This window comes from Chinchilla lanigera, unplaced genomic scaffold (genome assembly GCF_000276665.1).
Source record: "Chinchilla lanigera isolate Chin_1 unplaced genomic scaffold, ChiLan1.0 scaffold00003, whole genome shotgun sequence".
Taxonomy (NCBI): Eukaryota; Metazoa; Chordata; class Mammalia; order Rodentia; family Chinchillidae; genus Chinchilla; species Chinchilla lanigera.
Window position 1 is genome coordinate 2,008,980 of NW_004955404.1, and position 19,398 is coordinate 2,028,377.

At 61.8% G+C, this 19,398-nt stretch overlaps 1 protein-coding gene across 1 annotated transcript; it reads left to right on the top strand.

Annotated features, from left to right (window-relative positions):
- Positions 1–18,693, top strand: Cars2 (cysteinyl-tRNA synthetase 2, mitochondrial (putative); the record flags this gene model as incomplete). The annotated part of the gene is given in 14 exon segments (XM_013515749.1): positions 1–51; positions 4,518–4,635; positions 5,900–5,971; positions 6,303–6,408; positions 8,006–8,089; positions 8,389–8,518; positions 9,351–9,484; positions 11,880–11,947; positions 12,900–12,966; positions 13,336–13,474; positions 14,575–14,698; positions 16,512–16,610; positions 18,060–18,266; positions 18,513–18,693. Coding segments are annotated over 14 exon segments (1,471 nt in total), but the record flags the coding sequence as incomplete, so codon positions are not given.
- Between the last annotated feature and the right edge of the window lie 705 nt (positions 18,694–19,398).

The following is a 19,398-nucleotide window of genomic DNA, read 5'->3' on the forward strand; positions in this document are numbered from 1 at the left end:
GTACAGCTGCGGCCCCACCGTGTACGACCACGCGCACCTCGGCCACGCCTGGTGAGTCCGGGTCCGCGGGCGCCTCGCGTGCTGCCTGGCGCCCGTTCCGCAGGAGGGAAACTGAGGCAGCGTGCGCAGGGCCCGGGGCCTTTCGGGGCAGCGGGCTGCCCGCTGCTGGTGCAGGGCGAGGAGCCGGGCTTCCAGCCCCTGGACAAGTCACTTTCTGGCCGAGGCCTGATCTCTTCCGCGGTGAGGTGGGTGGTGATAGGGTCATAGTTTTGCCCAGCGTGGGGGTGCACACCTGTCATCTCAGCACTCCGGTGGCTGAGGCAGGCGTATCCCTGCGAGTTCAAGGTCAGCCTGGGCAAGACCCTGTCTCAAAAAAAAAAAAAGTCATGGTCTTAAAACTTTACAGCAGTTACAGGAAATAGTGCCCGTAAAGTGCTGCTTCACATGGCATCTGAGGTTGCTGTGGGCCTTAACCTTTTTTCTTTTCCGTTTTGAGACAGTAAATTGCCCAGGCTGGGCTCAAAGGTGGGACCCTCCTGCCTCAGTCTCCCAGAGCCCTGGGATTACTGGTGTGGGGCGCCACACCCTCCTAGAGATTAGCCTTTATTGAGAAGGTAGCTCTCCCGGGTGGCACACCTGGGAAGGGTGAGCTGGAGTGAACCGGGGTGCCCCTCTGGCCTCTCAGCCGTACCCAGGGTGCTGTGCTTCCATCTGTCCACAGTTCCAATTTCCCTCGTGTTCCATGTGATCGTACACCTTTTTTTGTTCAGACTTAGACTAAAAGTAAAAAGTTATATTACTTTTTTACTCCTGCTTTTTAAAATATTACATATTAAACGTGATCTGAACTTTTTTGTATTATGTTGTAAGATAATAAAACGACTGAAACATCATTTTTTCCCCTTTGCGTTGGGCTAATTGTATTTTGACATCTGTCTGAAATATAAGACATGACCTGCTTCTCACCCAGAAAGCCCCCTCCACAAAGGTCGCTGCGAAGGGAAGCGACTTTGTGACAGACTCAGCCTTTGCGCCAGCGAGGGAGCCCGTGAGGTGTGTGGGCCGGCGGGGGCGGGAGCCTCGCTCGCGGGCAGCTTTGCATTTGTCCGGGTTCTCAGTCCGGTCGGTTTCCTGTGACCCACACTGCAGGCGGGCGGCTTTCTCCTGCACCGCGGTGCTTCCCTCCGGACAGACGTGCAGGGCGTGAGGCCGAGCGGCCGGGACCTGACCCTTCTGCCTTCGCCCTGCCCCCCGTGGCTCACCTGCTTCTGGTTTACAGAAATCCAGCTCCCTGTTTCCTATGACCTGTCTTTTACTTTGCTCTTTAATGTACTTGTACTCGGGTTTCTGTAGAAACGGTGTGATACTGAAGCTTGTGGCTGATTGATTTTGCTTAAGGTCGTGGTCGTGGGTGCATCTACTTTCCTATAGAGGGCTTGAGGTCACCCTTTTTTATGGCAGAGTAGTGCTCCAGTGTGGGACCTCGATGCTCTTTCTTCAGGTGATGGATTGGGGTCTCAGGGTGCTCTTTTCGGGGCACTGATCTGTTGTGAGTGCTCCGTGCACCGAGCCACGTTCCCCGAGTGGCCTGGTCCTACCTCGGTCCCAGAGGACTTGGGGACACTGTGCGGCGCTGCAGCGTGTGTTGGAAGAGGCGTGCCGGATGCTGGGACCAGGCCCGTCCCCTTGGCTGTGTTTCAAGCTGCTTCTCAGGTCTTGGTCTCCTGGGCTGGAGGCTGATGGAGTTCATTTCAGCCGGGTCAGACATTTGTCCCGACGCAGCGGCAACAGAAACCAAGCTGACAGCCGGGATTTGGAGGCAGATCTGTTTACATCGGGGGGCACTGACCGGGGTCACTCCCAGAATATCTGGTCCCGATCTCGGGGGTCCAGGGCTTATATGAGATGAGCAAGTAGGAGGTACAGAGGCAGCATGGCTTCCACTAGGCACTGGTTTATACAATATGCATCATAGTGACCAGCCGTTTCTAAGAGACAGGAGCAGCTGGAACTGGAGCAGGAACTGTTACCTGGGCAACTAAGAAACTGAAGTGTACTGGGGAGACAGGATTACCCCCCCACACCAGGAATGGAACTCCCAACCTCGCACTTGCCAGGCAGGCACTGTGCTGCTGAGCTAAATTCCCAGCCCACCTCTTTTTTTTTTTTTTTTTTGAGACAAGGTCTCAGTGTGCAGTTCAGGCTGGCCTTGAGCTCACTTTGTAGCCCAGGCTGGTCTTGAACTCTCGACGATCCTCCTGCCTCAGCCTCCCGAGTGCTGGGATTACAGGCGAGTGCTACCACGCCTCGCCTTCCCCTCTCTTTTAGCTTCCACCTGGCAAATCTTTGCTGGGCACATTACATGTGGTCTTCGGAGACAAGGCCCACCTAGAAGCTGTAACATTAGGGATGTCGGTGATCCTAGCATGGGCCCCAGCCAAGCTCCCCATGACTGGCTTAGAGTTTTTTCCTAAATTGTTTTTAGGAAGAGGCATAACTGAGGCCCGTCTGTTCTGACATTACTCTGGCAAGGCAGTGAGGGAGTTAATCTGACCTAGGAGGGTGTCCCGTGTGCTTTGGGCCCTCATCAGACCTTGGTCGTTCTCATCAAATCTTGATGGTTCCATTTGGGGGTGGTGACCGTCCAGAGAGTTTAAGGCAAAAAACACAGCTAGCAGGGGGCGGGAAGCAAGGGCTGGAGTGAGCAGCCGGAATAGACAAATCCAGGGGACTAGGTGTGGAGCAGTCCTGTGGACAAGGTCGTCGGGCCTCAGCCCTGCGTGGACTGGTCAGCGTCCGGAGTGAACAGAGCGGGCCCGGAGTGCATTGTCTCTTCAGATGAGCCCCGGAGGAGCCGTTCAGGTGAATTTTCCGGCAGATCAGGCTGGATTTCTGAAGCTTGTAGAGGAAGTTAATGTGATCTGGGTTATATGTGTGTGCAGGGATGTCTACAGGTATTTAACTAAACTCTTGTGGAGCTGGTGACGAGCTGTTCCGAGCTGGCGGCAGAGGTGCAGGCGCCAGCGCCCCAGCTTGAGCTTTCAGGACATTGGGTGGGGGCAGGGCTGGCTCTACACCGCTGGTGGCAGGTTTTCAAACAGCAGCAGGAAGCAGTAGCAGGAGCGCTTTGGCCGAAATAACTTTGTCCACGGTGACCACAGCATACCTACCTGTCCTAACAGAGCTACTTCCATCTGTAAACAGGGTGTACCGTGCATCTGTTGGGGGGGGGTGTTATTTTTTAAGTCTGATCGGCTCGAGAAGTTTATCAAATGGTGCCAGGCAGTCATGGTCTGTCGGGCCCAGCTCTGTGGGCAGGTCCGTGGCAGGATTGAGTGATTTTATGTATTGCTCTTTGGGACCTAGAGAGGTCCTTGCTCTGTCCAAGAGGGCAATGACCAGTGACCAAAGAGGTCAACATGGTTGATCTTCCCGCCGACACACCAGATGCAGTGACAAGAAGAAACACAGAAACGACACCCAGGATTTGGAGGCAGATTTGTTTATGGTTGACAGGCACTGATCGGAATCACTCCCAGAATATCAGGCCCAGAACTCTATTGGTCCAGCACTTATATGGGATAAGCAAGCAGAAAGTACAGAGGCAGAACAGCTTATCGATTGGAGATGGGTTTATACAATGTGCCTCACAGTGACCAGCCATTTCTAAGAGAGCTGTAACAGGAAGTGTTACCCAGGCAACTGACAAACTGAAGTATGCTGGGGGGGCGCATTTTTGTTACCCCAGGGTTGATGGTACACACTTGGAACCTCAGCACTTGGGAGGCTGAGGCAGGACAGTTGCAAATGTGAGCCTAGCCTGGATAACTCAAAATTTAAAAAAGAAAAATAGGGCTGGGGATGCTGCTCAGTGCAAAGGCTATGGGTTCAGTCTACAGTACTGGAAAAAAATTACTTACATATAAAAAGAACTGAGGGGGAAATTCTAAAAACAAATTTGGGGGTGTCTCATCCCATATTTTTTCTTTATTTTCTTTTTTTTTGAGACAGGATCTCATTATGTAGTTCGGGCTGGCCTTGGAACTCACTGTATAGCCCAGGCTGGTCTCTGACTCATGGTGATCCTCCTGCCTCAGCCTCCCAAGTGTTGAGGTGTGCTCCACCACATCTGACGTTCTTAATTTTCATTTCCAGTGTTCCGGAGCAGCACAGTGTCCTCTGCAGTAATGTGATGCAGGTCCAAGGGGAGGGAGTGTGCTTGTCCTGACTGGTGTTTATTGCTTCTGCCCATGTTGTCACAGACGATAATTATTCCAGACTGTGTACCAGGGTGACCATCTAGGGAGATGGTGTCCCGAGTGAGGTTTTACCCATTTAACTAGAGGTTAAGTCACTCAGCAGCTCTACAACTAAAAGCACGACTGTCACGCCTCAAACTGATGCCACCCAGGGGCCACGCACGCCGTGTGGCCGGGCCGCGGGAGCCCCGCGGCAGTGTGCTTTCCCCAGGTCACAGGCGGCTGGGGTGCGAAGACGCCGACGTCCTTTCCTTCCAGCTCCTACGTGAGATTTGACATCCTCCGGAGGCTCCTGACCAAGGTGTTCGGGTGCAGCGTCGTCATGGTGATGGGCATCACCGACGTGGACGATAAGATCATCCGGAGAGCCAGCGAGGTGAGCACTGCGCGCAGTCGCTCGTGCGGGAGGCGAGGTGCCGCCGGGCTTCCCAGGGGCTCAGGGTGAGCTGGGAGGCACCGGGTGACCGGGCAGACCGCGCCTCCGCCTGGCGCGGTGCCAGGGGGGCGGACCCTCAGGTGTTACGGAGGGCGTGCTGGGTGACACCGTGAGTCTGGCTGTGGCCGGGAAGCGCGCCTGGTGTCCCCGAGGCGCGGCCCAGGCAGGGGCGAGGCGACAGCGGAGCGCGCCTGGGAGCGCGCCTGGGGCTGCCGGGGGCCTCCTGCAGCCCCGGAGGGGACCCCGCGGCGCGGGCGGCGGCTGAGGCAGGGCCGCGGGGTGTGCCCGCGTGGTGTCGCGTGTCTCCCGGAGGGTTCCGTCCTGTGGCCTGCAGGGGGATCGGGTCGGGGCAGAAGCGCGCTCAGGCGGGAGTGCGCGTGCGCAGGGGTGGCCGCGTCTCAGCGGGGCGGGAAGACGCGGTCCTTGGGGCCTTCTGTGGTCTCGTCCTCCGTCCGCGGCATAGCGGGAGTTTTTACTGAGAGGTCTGTCTCGCCCCAGAACTGGACCCCAGGCGCCGCCTGGTGTGGTGCTGGCGCTGTCTGCGCCTTCACCAGGGATGTTGGTGAATTTTCCCTCTGTGTGCTTACCAGTCTGCAGGGCCGTTAGGGCACTCTGCCTCCTGGGGACTCGGAAGGCCAGGGGCTGTTCCCAGAAGCCTTCCCTAGTATGTGCCCCCAGCCCTGCTGTCCGGGCCGCAGGGGACACGGAGCCACCCACCCAAGTGTGACGTTGGGAAACTCGCAGAGATTCTTACCAGGGGTGGTGGCGCACGCCTGTATTCCCAGCACTCAGGAGGCTGATGCAGGAGGATTCCTGTGCGTTCAAGGCCAGCCTGAGTTACAGAGCAAGATCCTGTCTCAAAAAACCAAAACAAATCGTATAACAGAAATCATAGTGTGTCCATTTCTTTGTCATCCCCAGCTGACAAGGTGGCAGCCTCCAGGCTCACTAAGCCCTTGGTGTAGTGGTGTGTGTTGTTCTGAGACAGGGTGTCTCCATGTGCTTCAGGGTGGCCTTGAACTCGCTGTGCCGTCCAGGTTGGCCTTGAGCTTGGATCCTCTTGCTCAGCATCCCCAGTGCTGGTGCACGTTTAATACCAGAGGGTTAGTAGCCCTCTCTGGTGGGGGCAGTACCCAACTGGGGCTCCCTCCAGGCTGCAGAGCCCACTCGGGTCCTGCAGGCTGATGACCCCGTCCCTCCGCAGATGGACATATCACCTGCCGCTCTGGCCAGGCTGTACGAGGAGGATTTCAAGCAGGACATGGCGGCCCTGAAGGTAGGCTCAGAGGGCTTTTGCCATGTATCCTGGATGCCTGGCCTCGAACGGGAGACCAGTGCTGGACCGGAGTGGCCCAGAGCGCTGCTGACCAGGGCTTTGCTGCTGGAGCCTGGAGCGGGTCTGGAGGAGGGGTTTGTTCCGGTTCAAATTGAGCGCGAGGTGCCCCTGGCTCCAGGGTCAGGTGGTGACCCCACGCCCCTCTCCGTCTTGGGCTTTGTCTCTGGTGTGCTGGGAGCAGTGCAGGGGGCGCCTCCGGGGCAGTGGTGGCCGGGGTGGCTGAGCCACCGCTGGGCCCCTGAGAGTGGGGTGCTGCCCCGCCCACCCGCAGGTGCTCCCACCCACTGTGTCGCTGAGAGTGACGGAGACCATTCCGCAGATCGTCTCCTTCATCCAAGGCATCATGGCGCGTGGGCACGCATACGCCACCGAGAGAGGTACCACTGCTGCAGCACTGCTGAGAGGTGTGGGTGGCTCTGCTGGGGTTGTGTTCCGGGGTCCCCGCAGCACCGGCCCTCCCAGCAGAGCTGTACCCTGTGGCCGTGGGCGAGGGGGCTGGAGATGGGGGCGTCTGTGGGCAGAGCCCCGTGCAGGGACGTGGCAGGGCCTCTGGACCCTGTCTGTGGGGTGCCGCTGTCCGCGTCCCCAGGCAGTCGCCCTGCCCCTGCCCCGGGAGCCCCACGCATCCTCACACTCGTGCCCTCGGTGGCCACCGCGTGCCCACAGTGGAGCCAAGACCTTGCCGTGTGTGGCTGTGGCCTTTGGACCCGCCAGGCTCGCTGTGCTTCCCTCCCGTGGACTTCACGATTCCTGGCCGGGCGCCGCTCTCCACAGGGCGCTTGGCCCTGGGCTCCTCCCTGCCTGCATGCGGGCATCCCCTCGCCACCCCTCCCGTCCGGCCCTGCGCCCCACCTCTCCGAGGGGCTTGTGTGCTGTCCGCAGCCGCGCGTCCTGCTCCGGCCTTGGGGTCTGCGTGCACTGGGCAGCAGCCGGTTCTGGGCTGCTGCGCTCTGCTGCTGATGGGAGTCAGGTTTTCCCCCACCTAGACTGTAAATTTTCGGACCATAAAAACCTTCGGCCTAAAAAAAATTTAAAAAATAAAAAATAAAAAAAACCTTTGGCCTTTGAGCCAGGCGTGGTGGCGAACACCTGTAATCCCAGCACTCGGAGGCTGAGGCAGGAGAATCACCCTGAGGCCAGCCTGGGCTACAGTGAATTGAAGGCCAGTCTGAACCGCAGAGCGAGGCCTTGTCTCAATAAGACAAAAACCAACAAAAAGCCCAAAACCTTCTGCTCCCATTTCACATATCATTTGGCCGCCCAGCCCAGGCGTGAGCCGGGCAGGCCCTGGGGAGGTGCTTGCCCCAGCGAGGTGTGTGCCGGGCTGTGACTTGCCCCAGAGTTCTTGCCTGATCGTTGGGTATACGTGGAGCTCATCTCCGAGAAAACTTTCTCTGGTACTGGGGCCTGAACCCAGGGCTTTCAGCTGAGCTATGGCCCCTCCCTTTTAGTTTTCTGAGACAAGGTCTCACTGCCTTGCTGTGTTTCCCAGGCTGGCCTGGAACTTGTGATCCTCCTGCCTCAGCCTCCCAGAGTCGTGGGATGACAAACGTGTGTGTCACCACGCCCAGCTCAGAAACCTTTTACAAGGGCTGAGGTGACGAGGCAGGGCCTCCCTCTAAGAGCGCATAGGGCTGTTCCTCTTCCTGCTGTCCTGTAGCCTGGTGAGGCTCAGAGGCCTGCACCCAGATGTGGCCGGGTCACAGCCCAATCCCTGGAGGGGTAAATGTTGTCTGACCCCTTTCCTCCTGTTTCATTATAAACTTTTAATGGTGGCGTAAACATGATTAAGGCACTGTGAGCCTTGAATTCATGGAGATCCTCCTGCCTCAGCCTTCCCAGTGCTGGGTGATAGGCGAGTGTTCCCACGCCTGGCTTGTCAACTTGAACTCTAGTTACCTGCTAGTTACCAGACCTGACTGGAAATGGCTCTGACTCCCAAATGTGGTGCCTTCACTGCCATCTCTGGAACAGGTAACGTCTACTTCGATCTGAGGTCCAGAGGGGACACGTACGGCAAGCTGGTCGGTGTGGCGCCCTGTGTGGCTGCAGAAGCAGGCAGGTGACAAGGCTGAGTGCACCGTGGACCCCGTCCACCCTGCCCCGGTCGCACCCTCGTGCGTCTGTTCTGCCGCTGCGAGTCCCGCGGCTCCGAGTCCTTGTCGCGGTGTTCTCGAGCCTCCGGGAGCTGTGGGTCTGCGTCCCCTTGGGGCACCACAGCGGGACCTGGCTCACGTGGGGAGGAACAGAGCACAAGTGCGGGGCAGAGTCCTGGGAGGAAGAGCGGGAGCCCGGGGCACCGTCCTCGCGCCGTGTGGGGCGGCCCAGCGCCCCGTGCTGAGCCCTGGCCCTTGCAGTGGACACGGACAAGCGCTATGCAGGCGACTTTGCGCTCTGGAAGGCGGCCAAGCCCGGGGAGGTGTCCTGGGCCTCACCCTGGGGACGCGGCAGGCCCGGCTGGCACATCGAGTGCTCCACCATCGCCAGGTGAGCCCGGGGCGCTTCTGTCTCCCGACTCGGAGCCCAGGCTCGTGGACCGCCCCGCGTGGCGTGGACGCAGCTAGGTGGCCTGGCCCTGAGAGACCTCCGGGGGGGGGGGCGGCCACATGGCAGCACGGCCTGGCCCAGGTCTGCATTATTCACCCAGGACCCCCGTCACCCAGAGGCCTGGTCGGAAACAGGGTGACTTTCAGATGCAGACGATTATTACAGAACGAGACGCTCCGCCCCGAGCCCCTGCACAGCCTTGCTGTTGAGTGCCTTCACCGCCGCCCCGGCCCCTTCCTGCAGCGGCTCTGGAGCCCGCTCTCCAGAGGGTCTTTAGTTGACCCCCTGTGGTCATTATGACTTTTGGAGGAGCCAGGAGTCACACGGTGCCAGATCTGTGACTAAGTGGACGAGGACACCGCGTCGTGTTTTTACGCGCTGCCTTTCCGTTGCATGGCGCCTGGCAGCAGCATCACCATGTTTTTGATCATAGCTGGAGACCCTCGCTGCTGCAGAAAGGCGGGAACAGTGGGGCACGTGTGGCCGACAGGAGGGCTGTGAGGGGATTTGTGGCAGTGCGTCTGTGACCGGGACAAATTCCGCACTTTCAGTGCTCACTGTGTACCTGATGGTCCTCCCACGGAGCGTGGGCTGCAGGCGCCCTGTGCGGGTGGGGTGCGGGTGCCGGGCCACACGGTGAGGTTTTCAGCCACGCGGAGAGCTGCTCTGTTCTCAGAGACCCGATGCCGCGGCCGCCAGCCTGTCCTGAGCGCACTCTGGACGTCCCATGGCGCCCGGGCCCTGGTGACGGCGCCCGGCCGGTGTCTTGCAGCGCGGTGTTCGGGAGCCAGCTGGACGTGCACTCAGGCGGCATCGACCTCGCCTTCCCACACCACGAGAACGAGATTGCGCAGTGCGAGGCCTTCCACCAGTGCGCACAGTGGGGCAACTACTTCCTGCACGCAGGTGAGCGCCGCAGTACACTGGGGCGTGGGGCCCTTGGCCGGCTGGACGGATGGGGAAGGCGGATGTCTGTCGAGAGCTGGGTGGGAAAGGTGACCCAGCCGGAGCGAGTAGCTTCCCAGGTGCACTGCGCAAGCTCACCGGAGGGCCTTGGGACTCCCCAGGTGCGCTGGGGTGAGTGGGAAACCCACCACTGAGCTGCCGCCCTGTTCCCAGCCGGCCTGCCCTCACCGCGCGGGCATCACTGTACACGGGCAGAGCAGACCACCAGAGCCCCGGCCCTCAGGAGCAGGTGTGGCTCGTGAGGCAGGCCCTGCTCTGCCGGGCATGGTGTGCAAACCTGTGCTCCCAGCAGTTGGGAGGCTGAGGCAGGAGGCTCACTGAGTGTGAGGCCTGGGCTACAGACTGAGTTCAAGAACGGCCTGGAACACAGAGATTCTGTCTCGGAAAACAAACAAACGAAGGAAGGCCTGTTCAGAGCGCAGCGCTGGGGCACACCATGCTGCTGGGCGGGTGCACGAGCCCCCGAGCCCGCAGCACCCGAGTCCCTGCTGCCCTCCGCGTTGTCCCCTGCGCGGACGTCCCGTCTGTCTGCGCTGTGTGCTCGGAGGGGCGGACAAGCTTTCTCTTCTTGGGACCCGGTCCTCGAGACCAGCTGTGCACCTCGGTGATGCCAGAGGTCGGGCCAGCGTGTCCCTCGGGGCTCGGGCCGCTCACGGCCACGGGAGGAGCACGCAGGGCCGCCCGGTGGCCGTTCTCCCAGGGGACGCGATGTGTGGCTTGTGCTCTAGGACTGTGTGGCCTTTGCTGCAGGGCCGGTGAGATGCCAGGCCTGGGAGCACAGGCTGCTTTGTAGCAGTGACGTGCCAGCGGCGGGGAGAGCTGGAGGGGACACCCTGGCCTCACGGTGAGGACGTAGCAGTGCCCGGGGAGGGGGCAGAGCTGCGGAGGCTCGAGGGGCACTGAGACCCAGGCTTGCTGCCACAGAGTGCAGCGGCCTGTGCTGGAGACCGAAGTGCCCCCGGGCACGGCAGCATTGGGTGTGGTGGGCACTGCCCCCGCTTCAACCTCTGTCCAGTGCCTGCTTCTGTGTGCACGGCAGGACGGTGCGGGGCCCGGTGTGTCCCCACAGGTCCTTCTGTTGGGGGCTTGGTGCTCTCTGAGGTGGGGACATTTAAGAGGTGTTGCTCACCTGTAGTCCTAGCATTCGGGGAGGCTGAGGCAGGAGGATCACAAGTTCAAGCCCAGCATGGACAACTCAGCGACTTAGTGAGACCCTGTCTGAAAATAAACCAGAGAGGGCTGGGGACACAGCTCAGTGTCCAGCTCCATGCATGCTGGAGCCCTGTGCTCTGAAGGAAGGAAGTGGCTCTCCGGGGACCCCCACCCCTCCTGGCTTCCTGTCTCTGGTGAGGTCTTGTCACCACTGTGGAGATGCCACCCTCCAGGGCCTTGCCCATGATGCCCGTGCCCAGGGCTCAGGAAGCCCGAGCTAAAGCAACGCCTGTCCTCACATAGCACGGCCCAGGGAGCTCGCAACAGCACAGAGAGCGGCTCAGTACGGCCCCGCGCCACGCGTGACCCACCTGGCTTTCCCGGCCGCCTGCACATGCTGTCCCTTCCCTGTGAGTCCCGGAAGACACACATCCTGACCTCAGCAGTGGGGTCGTTTTCAGATGCTGTTGATTTAAAACATTGAGTTGTGTGTGGCTGTATAATTACGCAGGATGACGTGCTCAGATTATCTTGCTTTCTAGGTGCATTTTAAGCAGTTCTTAGAAAAACAAGTCCCAGAGCACCCTTACTTGAAGTTGTGTTAGGTTCTTTGGTTTTGGACAGGCTCACTGTGTAGCCGAGACTGGCCTGGGACTCAAGGCGATCCTCGTGCCTCAGCCTCCCCAGTGCTGGGTTTAGTGGCCTGAGGTTGGTTGGGCTAGAGAAGGCAGAGGCATCTTCTTTGAGGAACAGCAGGGCCTTTCTTGGCTGTGAACCCAGTGTCATCCAGGAGGAGCCCCAGGCTCGAGTGGGCGTGGTTTCTCCGCCCTCTGGGTACTCAGGTGTGGCCGCCCAGGCTGGGAGGGGTAGGGGAGACGCCTTGCGACAGGGCGGCCTGTCCTGTCCCATGTGCGGGCACCACCAGTGTCCTACACTACAGATGGGAAACGCTGCCACGCAGCGGTGGCTCTGCTGTCCCTTCTGGGCCCCAGGGTGGCTGGGGTTCACTGGAAGACGCAGAACACTTGCCTGGCGGCTGCCCTCCTCCTCAGGTGCTCCTGCATGACCCCGGTGCGTGCTGAGCCGTGGGCTCTGCCGTCACCGTAGCCCAGGCTGCGGTGCAGTTGTCCGGGCGGCGGGCAGTGACCTCCTGCTCAGCTGGCTCAGGCGCGGGCCGTTGCAGGGCACCTGCACGTCAAGGGCCAGGAGCAGAAGATGTCCAAGTCCTTGAAGAACTACATCACCATCAAGGTACCGTGTACCGTTGTCTCTTTGCTGGGCTTGGGCTGCCCAGGGAGACCCGCCCACCCCTTCCCTGTGGCCTCCCTTGAGGTCACCTCCCACCCCAGGCCCCGGAGTCCCCAGAAGCCCCCGCCTTCAGGGTCTCTGTAAGCCTGGGTGTGGCCTTCTTAGTGGGCGTGGCCAGTTGCACCTCCCTCCCACTGTCTTGTCTCTCTCTGTCCCCATCTCTGCCTCTATCTCTATCTCTCATTTTTTTTTTTGAGACAAGGTCTTGCTATGTGGCTCACATTGACCTCAGACTTCTGGGGATCCTCCTGCCTCAGCCTCCTAATTGCTGGGATGACTGGCGTGTGCCACCACACCCAGCATGTTGTTTTTTGTAGCACTGGGGATTAAACCCTGGGCCTTTGCACTGAGTTGTGTCTCCAGCCCGTTTTTTTTTTTGTCTTTTTGAGACAGGGTCTCACTATGCAGTTCAGGCCGGCTTTGAGCTCACTTTGTAGCCCAGGCTGGTCTTGAACTCGCAACGATCCTCCTGCCTCAGCTTCCCCAGTGCTGGGATGACAGCATGCACCACCACGCCTTCCACTCAGTGCGTGTTTGTGACAGTGGCGTGGCTGACAGCCTGCTCTGGGTCAGCTTTGACTGAGCTTTTCCCAGGCCGCTCACCCTGTCTCCTTCCTCCCTGTGTGCAGCGCTTCCCTGATAGGTCTTGAAGTCACCTAGTCACAGGTCACGTGGTCCCTAGGCCAACGAGCAGCTGCGGGCCCATTTCCCATGGTGTCCCGGGCACAGCACCCCAGGCCCCTAGAGCCCCGCTGGCAGGGCCTTAGGGCAGGTGGTGACGTTGAGAGCAGAGATGAAACCGGGACCTCTGGCCTCTCCCACGCTGTGCTCCGCTAGTCACCTTAGAGCTGCAGGCCTGGGCGACCCCAGGTGACCTGAGCGCTGCTTCTTCCAGGACTTCCTTCGGAGCTTCTCGCCTGATGTCTTCCGGCTCTTCTGCCTGCGAAGCAGCTACCGCTCAGGTGAGCAGCGGCTGCACCTCAGGCCAGGTGACCCTGGTGTGTGTGCTGGTGCATGCCTGTCATCCCAGCACTAGGGAGGCTGAGGCAGGAGGATTGCAGGGAGTTGTAGGCTGGCCTAGGCTACCCAGTGAGTTCAAGGCCAGCCCGACTACACAGCAAGACGCTGTCTCACACACACCCTTTTCTTAATGGCTCCGAAAGGACAGTCCTTGGGGATGGCAGGATGCAGCCCATGGTGAGCGCTGTTGTGGTAGTGGCCGCTGGAAATGCACGTCTTCCTCAGAGTCTGGGAGGGTCCCGGGCCACCAGTTCTGGGTGGGCCCGTGTGTCCCGCTAGCCTCTGGTCAGCGGCCACAACATCCTCTGCAGCCGTCGACTACAGCGACAGCACCATGCTGGAAGCCGGTCACGTGTTGCGCCGCCTGGCCTCCTTCGTGGAGGACGCACGCGCCTACATGCGTGGACAGCTGGCAGGTGGCCCGGTCAGCGAAGCTGAGCTGTGGGACAGGTGAGTGGTGGGGTAGGGCAGGCCTTCCCCGAAGCCGGGCTCGGCCGCCGTTCCAGAGTCACGGTCCGGGCTATTTGTGGACATCCTGGCGAGGGGTGGGGGCCAGGAGTGGCCGGGGTTCCTCGGGCCTGGCCTCCACGGCTCCAGGCAGAGGAAGGCTGGCAGGGCTGTGGACAGGTTAGGGCGTTAAAGGAGCTGAGAGGGCCTGGCCTGGTGTGCAGCCGCCACCCCAGCACTGGGTGGCTGAGGCAGGACCGCAGTTCTGAGCCCCGCCTGGGAACTTACTTCGAGGGCTCGAGAAGGGCGGGGGTCGGGATTAGCTCGGTGTGAGGGGCCTGTGCCCAGTCCCCGCTACTGCAGAGGAGAGGGGCAGTGCAAGGGGGAGCGGAGGGGGCACGGGCCACGGTCACGGGGCTTGGGGGTGGGGATGGACCAGGTCAAGGGCAGCTCCTCCCATGGACCTAGCGGGCTGTGCCCACTGTGGCCTGGGGCAGCACGTGTGTGAGCCGTGCTGCTGCCCCTGCAGGCTCGGAGGTCCAGGGGCCTGGTCCCCGAGTGTGCAGGGGCTGGCAGACAGGGCATGAGGACAGTGGGGAGACGCGGGGACAGTGTTCCAGTGGCCAGCACGGAGAGAGCGCACGGCCAGGGCTGGAGGCACAGGACGCGCCCAGGCCGGGTGGATGAAGGGAGGCCGAGGCAGGACAGGCCCTGCGCAGGAGCAGTGCCTGCAGGGTTGGGGAGGTGGGGCCTCCAGGCTCTCGGGAAGGTGGAGCGAGGGCTGGAAGGACGTGGCTGTGGCTCAGGTCTCTCGGACTCTGCAACAGGACCGCTCCGGCCTGGTCCCCTGGGCGCCATGGCACTAACCGGCACGGCCACTCTCGGCTGTCGGGGCAGGTGGCTGGAGGGCCATCCCAGAGCCCCTGCTGGGCCTGTGCCATGACAGCCGCCTCTGGGTGTCCCCCTGCCCCTGCTGTGAGTCGGTGCTGCTTGTCCCCACAGGCCAGGCGGCTCCCATTTCCGGAGTCAGGCCAGTAGGGCGCGGGCCTGGCTGCTGCCCTGTCCCTCCAGCACAGGAAAGCACTCCCCGTGGTTCTCCGCAGGCTCAGCAGCACCCAGCGCACCGTGAGGACTGCGCTGGCCGACGACTTCGACACGCCCAGGGCGGTGGACGCCATCCTGGACCTCGTGCATCTGGGGAACAGGCAGCTCAGGGTGGCCACTGAGGTAACTCTGGGGGACTCAGAGCTTCTCCCAGGAGGAGCCACTGTCCTCGCTGCTCTGCAGCACCAGTGTCCTGAGCTGGTGGTGCCAAGTCTCCCTGAAGCCCTCCCCGTGCTGGGCCTCATGCTTCGTGCACCTCACGGGGCCCCCGACGCCCCAGCCTTGGCTGTCAGTGCCCAAGGACACACATCACACGGGTAGGACCCCAGTTCCTGCGTGCACTTTGCATCACGTGTGCGTCTGTCAGTTTCCCGTGACGAGACACAAGGCGAGATGCCGAGCTCTAGCGGGTAGGTTCAGTCGGCTCACAGTTTCAGGGGTTCAGTCCGTGGTTCTCCACTGCAGAGCCAGCAGCGTGGTGGACAGGAAGCAGGGCATGAGGACGGCGCCTGAGAGAAGGGGGCAGGGACCACACACAGACCCGTGGGCCTCACATCCAGGACTGGCAGACACACCCAGCAGCAGGTCCACCTCTCCAGAGCACACTTGACCCTCAGCAATGACAGCTTCGCTGTCCCCTCTGCTCATGATGCTCCGTAGAGGAAGGCATCTAAGTGGAGACCTGGGAGTCCAGTGCTGGTGTCCACAGCTGTGTCACTGAGCACCCAGGCTGAGTGCAGAGCCCCTAGGCAGCGGGGCACCTGGGTGTTGGACAGGCTGGGGAGGTAAACAGTAGCTCCCTGTGCACACCCAAAGCGTCTTCCTGCCACGTCCTGGGTGGCCAGGGCTGGTCCTTGCCCTTGGGGACCCCTATCTGGGAGCCCTGTGACCACGCAGGACAGGAGAAGCCGAGGGCTGTGGACATCACTGAGACCATCCTGAGCAAAACAGGCATCCTGGCCAGACCCTCCCTGCCTCTGCAGCACCACCTGGACGGCTCCGTGGGGCCTGGTGGGCTTTGCGGTTCAGAGCGCAGGTCTCAGCTGCGTTGGTCATGGTGGGACCGGCAGGCAGCGTCTGTGACAAGTTTCTGGGGCGCTGTCCTGCAGTGCCGCCGGGGTCTTGAGTGCCCGACACAGCATAAGGGCCTGGTCTCTGCTGCACAGGGGAAACACAGGGCATGGGCTCATTGGGGTCCGTGGGGTCACGGCCTCGTGAGTCTGTGGGGCGGTCCTAGCTGGTGCAGGAATTGGTGCTGGGCCCTGAGGGTGACCAGCAGGTCCATGTGGGCCCAGCCCACAGCTGTGGTGCCCGGAGACCTCCCTGGCTACAGCCGAATCTCCCTAAGTCCCACATTGCCAGGGCCAGTGGGGTCCTCTTAGGGAGGGGTGGGCGTGGAGGGCGTTGGGAGGAGGCGAGGCCGAGTGAGCCTCCCCCGCCGCTGCCTTCAGGGTCCCTTTGTCCCACTGAGAAGCTCTCCACCACTGTGCCCCACACTGCATGCCCACAAGAGCCTGGTGATGAGGTGGCAACATCACCCCATGTGACAGGTGGGGAAACTGGGGCAGGGCTGCCTGGGACACCCTCGCTGTGCAGGCTGCCAAACAGGCTGGGGTCCTCCGTCCGCAGCAGCTGAGGCCACCCGGAGGGGACCACCAGCACCCCGTGCCCTGACACAGCACCCCTCTGTTTATCTCCGAGACACGGGCTTGCTCTGTAGTTCATTTTTAATTCATTCAACAAAAACGCTGGACTTATTTTTTTGGTACTGAGAATTGAACTCTTGACCTCATGCTTGCTAGGCGGGCGCTGTGCCGCTGAGCTGTATTAGCCCAGGCTGGCCTTGAAGTCACCAGGATCCTCCTTCCTCAGCCTCCTGAGTGCTGGGATTACAGGTGCTCCCACCACGCCCGGCTTAACCCCTTGTCTCCTGCAGGGCCCTGGGGGTCCCAGGAGCCCCGCCGTGCTGGGTGCCGTCGTCGCCTACGTGGAGCAGTTCTTCGAGACCGTGGGGCTCTCTCTGGCCAGTCGGCAGGTAGGTCAGGTCCTCTTTGCATCGTCCTCCGGGGCCTGCTGTAGTCGCCCCGCAGCCGTTCCCCTTGCACAGTGCCAGCTGAGGGACACCGCACCCCACGAACTTCCTGGCGTGGCTGACTATGTTGTCAACAGCACTCTGAGCTGCTGGCGCTGAACTCGGCCGGGGTGACCGAGTGCTGTCACTGCTGGCGTGGGGCCCCTGCGGTGTAGCTCTGCTGTCAGTCTCTGCAAGGCACTGCGGTGCCTGCCGGTGCTGCTGTCCAGAGCCGGGCTGGGCCTTCCACTCCCGCGTTCAGTCAGCACCGTCCTTCGGTGCACAGCTGGCGGAGCCCTCAGAGGGCCCGCTCCGTCCCCGATGTGCCCCACAGCCCCAGTGTCCTTGTGGGACCTGGCCCAGGCTGCACCCCGCCGGCCGGGTCGCAGGGGAGGACTGGCGCTGTGAGCAGGCCTCATGGTGCACGGAGCTGGCAGTGGGGCCCCTGCTGTGTGCACGGGCACGCGCACACACACGTGTGCACTTATGCAGGAACCTGTTCCTCCACGTACCTGCATGGCCTGAGACCGGGCTCAGCCCCAGCCCCACAGGAACCCCACCCGCCCCCACGTCCTCTCCTGTAGTGCTGTCACCCCGTGTGGCCCCCCCCTCCCTGCCCCCTCACCTCTGCGCTCCTGAGCCCCAGGCTGTGCAGGCCACACCAGACTGCTCTACATGCCTCCCAGCGTGGAGGCTGCTGGCCGTGCCCAGGGGCCGTCTCCAGCCTGAGATGCCTGGTGCAGTGCACATTTGTGGGCGTGGCTTCTAGGCTGCAGCTGAGTAAGGAAAGGGCCAAGCTGGGCCTGGGTCTCCAGGCCAAGCAGCTGGTGCGTCTCCCAGCCTCAGGTCAAGGCCTGAGCCGCCATGGGCTCACACTTTCTCTACAACAGAAGTCAGCTTTTGTGGTGGAAGCAGAGTGAGGCTTGTATGAGGGTGAGGAAGTTCAGCCCTGAAGTTGAAAATGCTGTGGGCTGTAGCGTCTTCAGCACATGCTGCACAGCACAGCCGCCCTTTCTGAGCTGGTAGGGAGGGGGCCAGAACCCTGCCAAAGCCGGGTCCTCACGGGGTGCCGGGGCTGCTCAGCTGCTCGCAGGCCTGCTGGCCACCAGGCGACGGCGTGCTCGCACACTTGGCTCATGCCTCAGTGCGGCGAGCAGGCTGCCGGGGTCAGTCCCCCAGCTGTAGCTGAGCGTGGAGTGGGGCCAGAGCTCCGAGCCCCTCCCGGCCTCAGGGTGCCCAGCACCATGGTGGAGCAGGGAGTGCGTCCCCAGCCTGACAGGCAGCGTCAGCTTGGCTCTGAAGCTGGGCCACACGTCCCTGCCAGGTGCCTGAAAGGGTCACCTCCAAGGAACCAGGAAAGACAGGCTGGGGTGCCACAGCCGGCCGGGCACTCGCCCACGGTGCCCTGCTCAGTGTGTTCCAGGAGATGGCAGCGCAGCCGCCCTGCACAGCGTGGTGGACGAGCTGGTGCGCTTCCGGCTGAAGGTGCGGCAGTTTGCACTGGACACAGGGACGGCCACCGGGGACGCCCGGCGAGAGCAGCTGCGGGAGAGGCAGCCCTTGCTGGACGCGTGTGACGCACTTCGCCAGGACCTTGCCGCCCGCGGTATCAGCATTAAGGTGAGCGCTGCCACCCAAGCAGGGACGCCAGGGCACGGCCACATTCCTTGTGCATCAGGCATCATCCCAGACGGCATCGCACGCCCGAGGGGCCAGCATGGCAGGTGCAAGGGGGAGGAGGGCATCGGCCACCTGGGTCACCAAGCTCAGGCCGGGTATGCCCGCCTCCCCGCTCAGCCACCCCCCCGTGCAGCTGGAGTGAGGTGACGTGACCCTCCCTTCACGACCCTCCCGTACTCTCTCCAGGACAGAAGCAGTGCGGCCTCCACCTGGGAGCTGCTGGACCCACGGACAATGCTGCAGAAGCCGGAAGGCTGAGGACGGCTGGCTAGGCGTCACCGCATCCGCAGCCCTGCTGTTCCCTGAGGACTTCAAGTTTCATGTGGTGCTTAGCCGCATCACAATAAAGTGAACCCGTGCTGCCCCGGCGGTGTCTGCTGTCACCCTGTCCAGCTCACGACCTGGCGCCGGGGGCCACTGCTCAGTGTAGAACCCTGGCGGCAGCGCAGTGGACCCAAGCCAGCCAAGCACACTGGGCCCATGTGACCCGCAGGCCCCGTGCCCAGCGATGACCCAGGCTGGGGGAGCCTAGGGGACCATTAGCTGGGTGGTGGGGCAGCATGGGGTTGGGGGCTGCGTGGGCCGTGGGGCTCCAGTGTTCCGAGTTCGGGGGTGGTGAGCGGCTGTGCCACGGTGGGCGCATCCCAAGGTGGTTCTGTGGCGAGGCCCTGGGGTGCAGTGTGGTGGCACAGGGCGTGGCAGGCTCCTTAGTGGCCTTGCACCTGGCCTGGCATCCTCTCACCACAGGCCAGACGCACAGGCAGGGGACGGTGCCGCCTTCTCGGTGCCCAGGTTGCAGGCTGCAGGCCAGGCCCGTCCCACCACCCCTTGTGGTTAATGCGGACGTGGACAGTCCCACAGGCTTGTGCGCTTTTGGAAGGGGATGCCGACTGCGGGATCAGTCTACAGGCTTTGGGCCGGAAAGGTGGTCGCAGGTATGGCCTGAGGGGTTATCTCTCCGCTCTTCGCCCTGATGCCTTCGGGCCAGCAGACCGGACTGAGACCTCTAGACTGAGCTGAAATAAAGCTCTCCTTGAAGTTGCAGGGGTCGGGCTGTGTCCTGGCAGCCAGA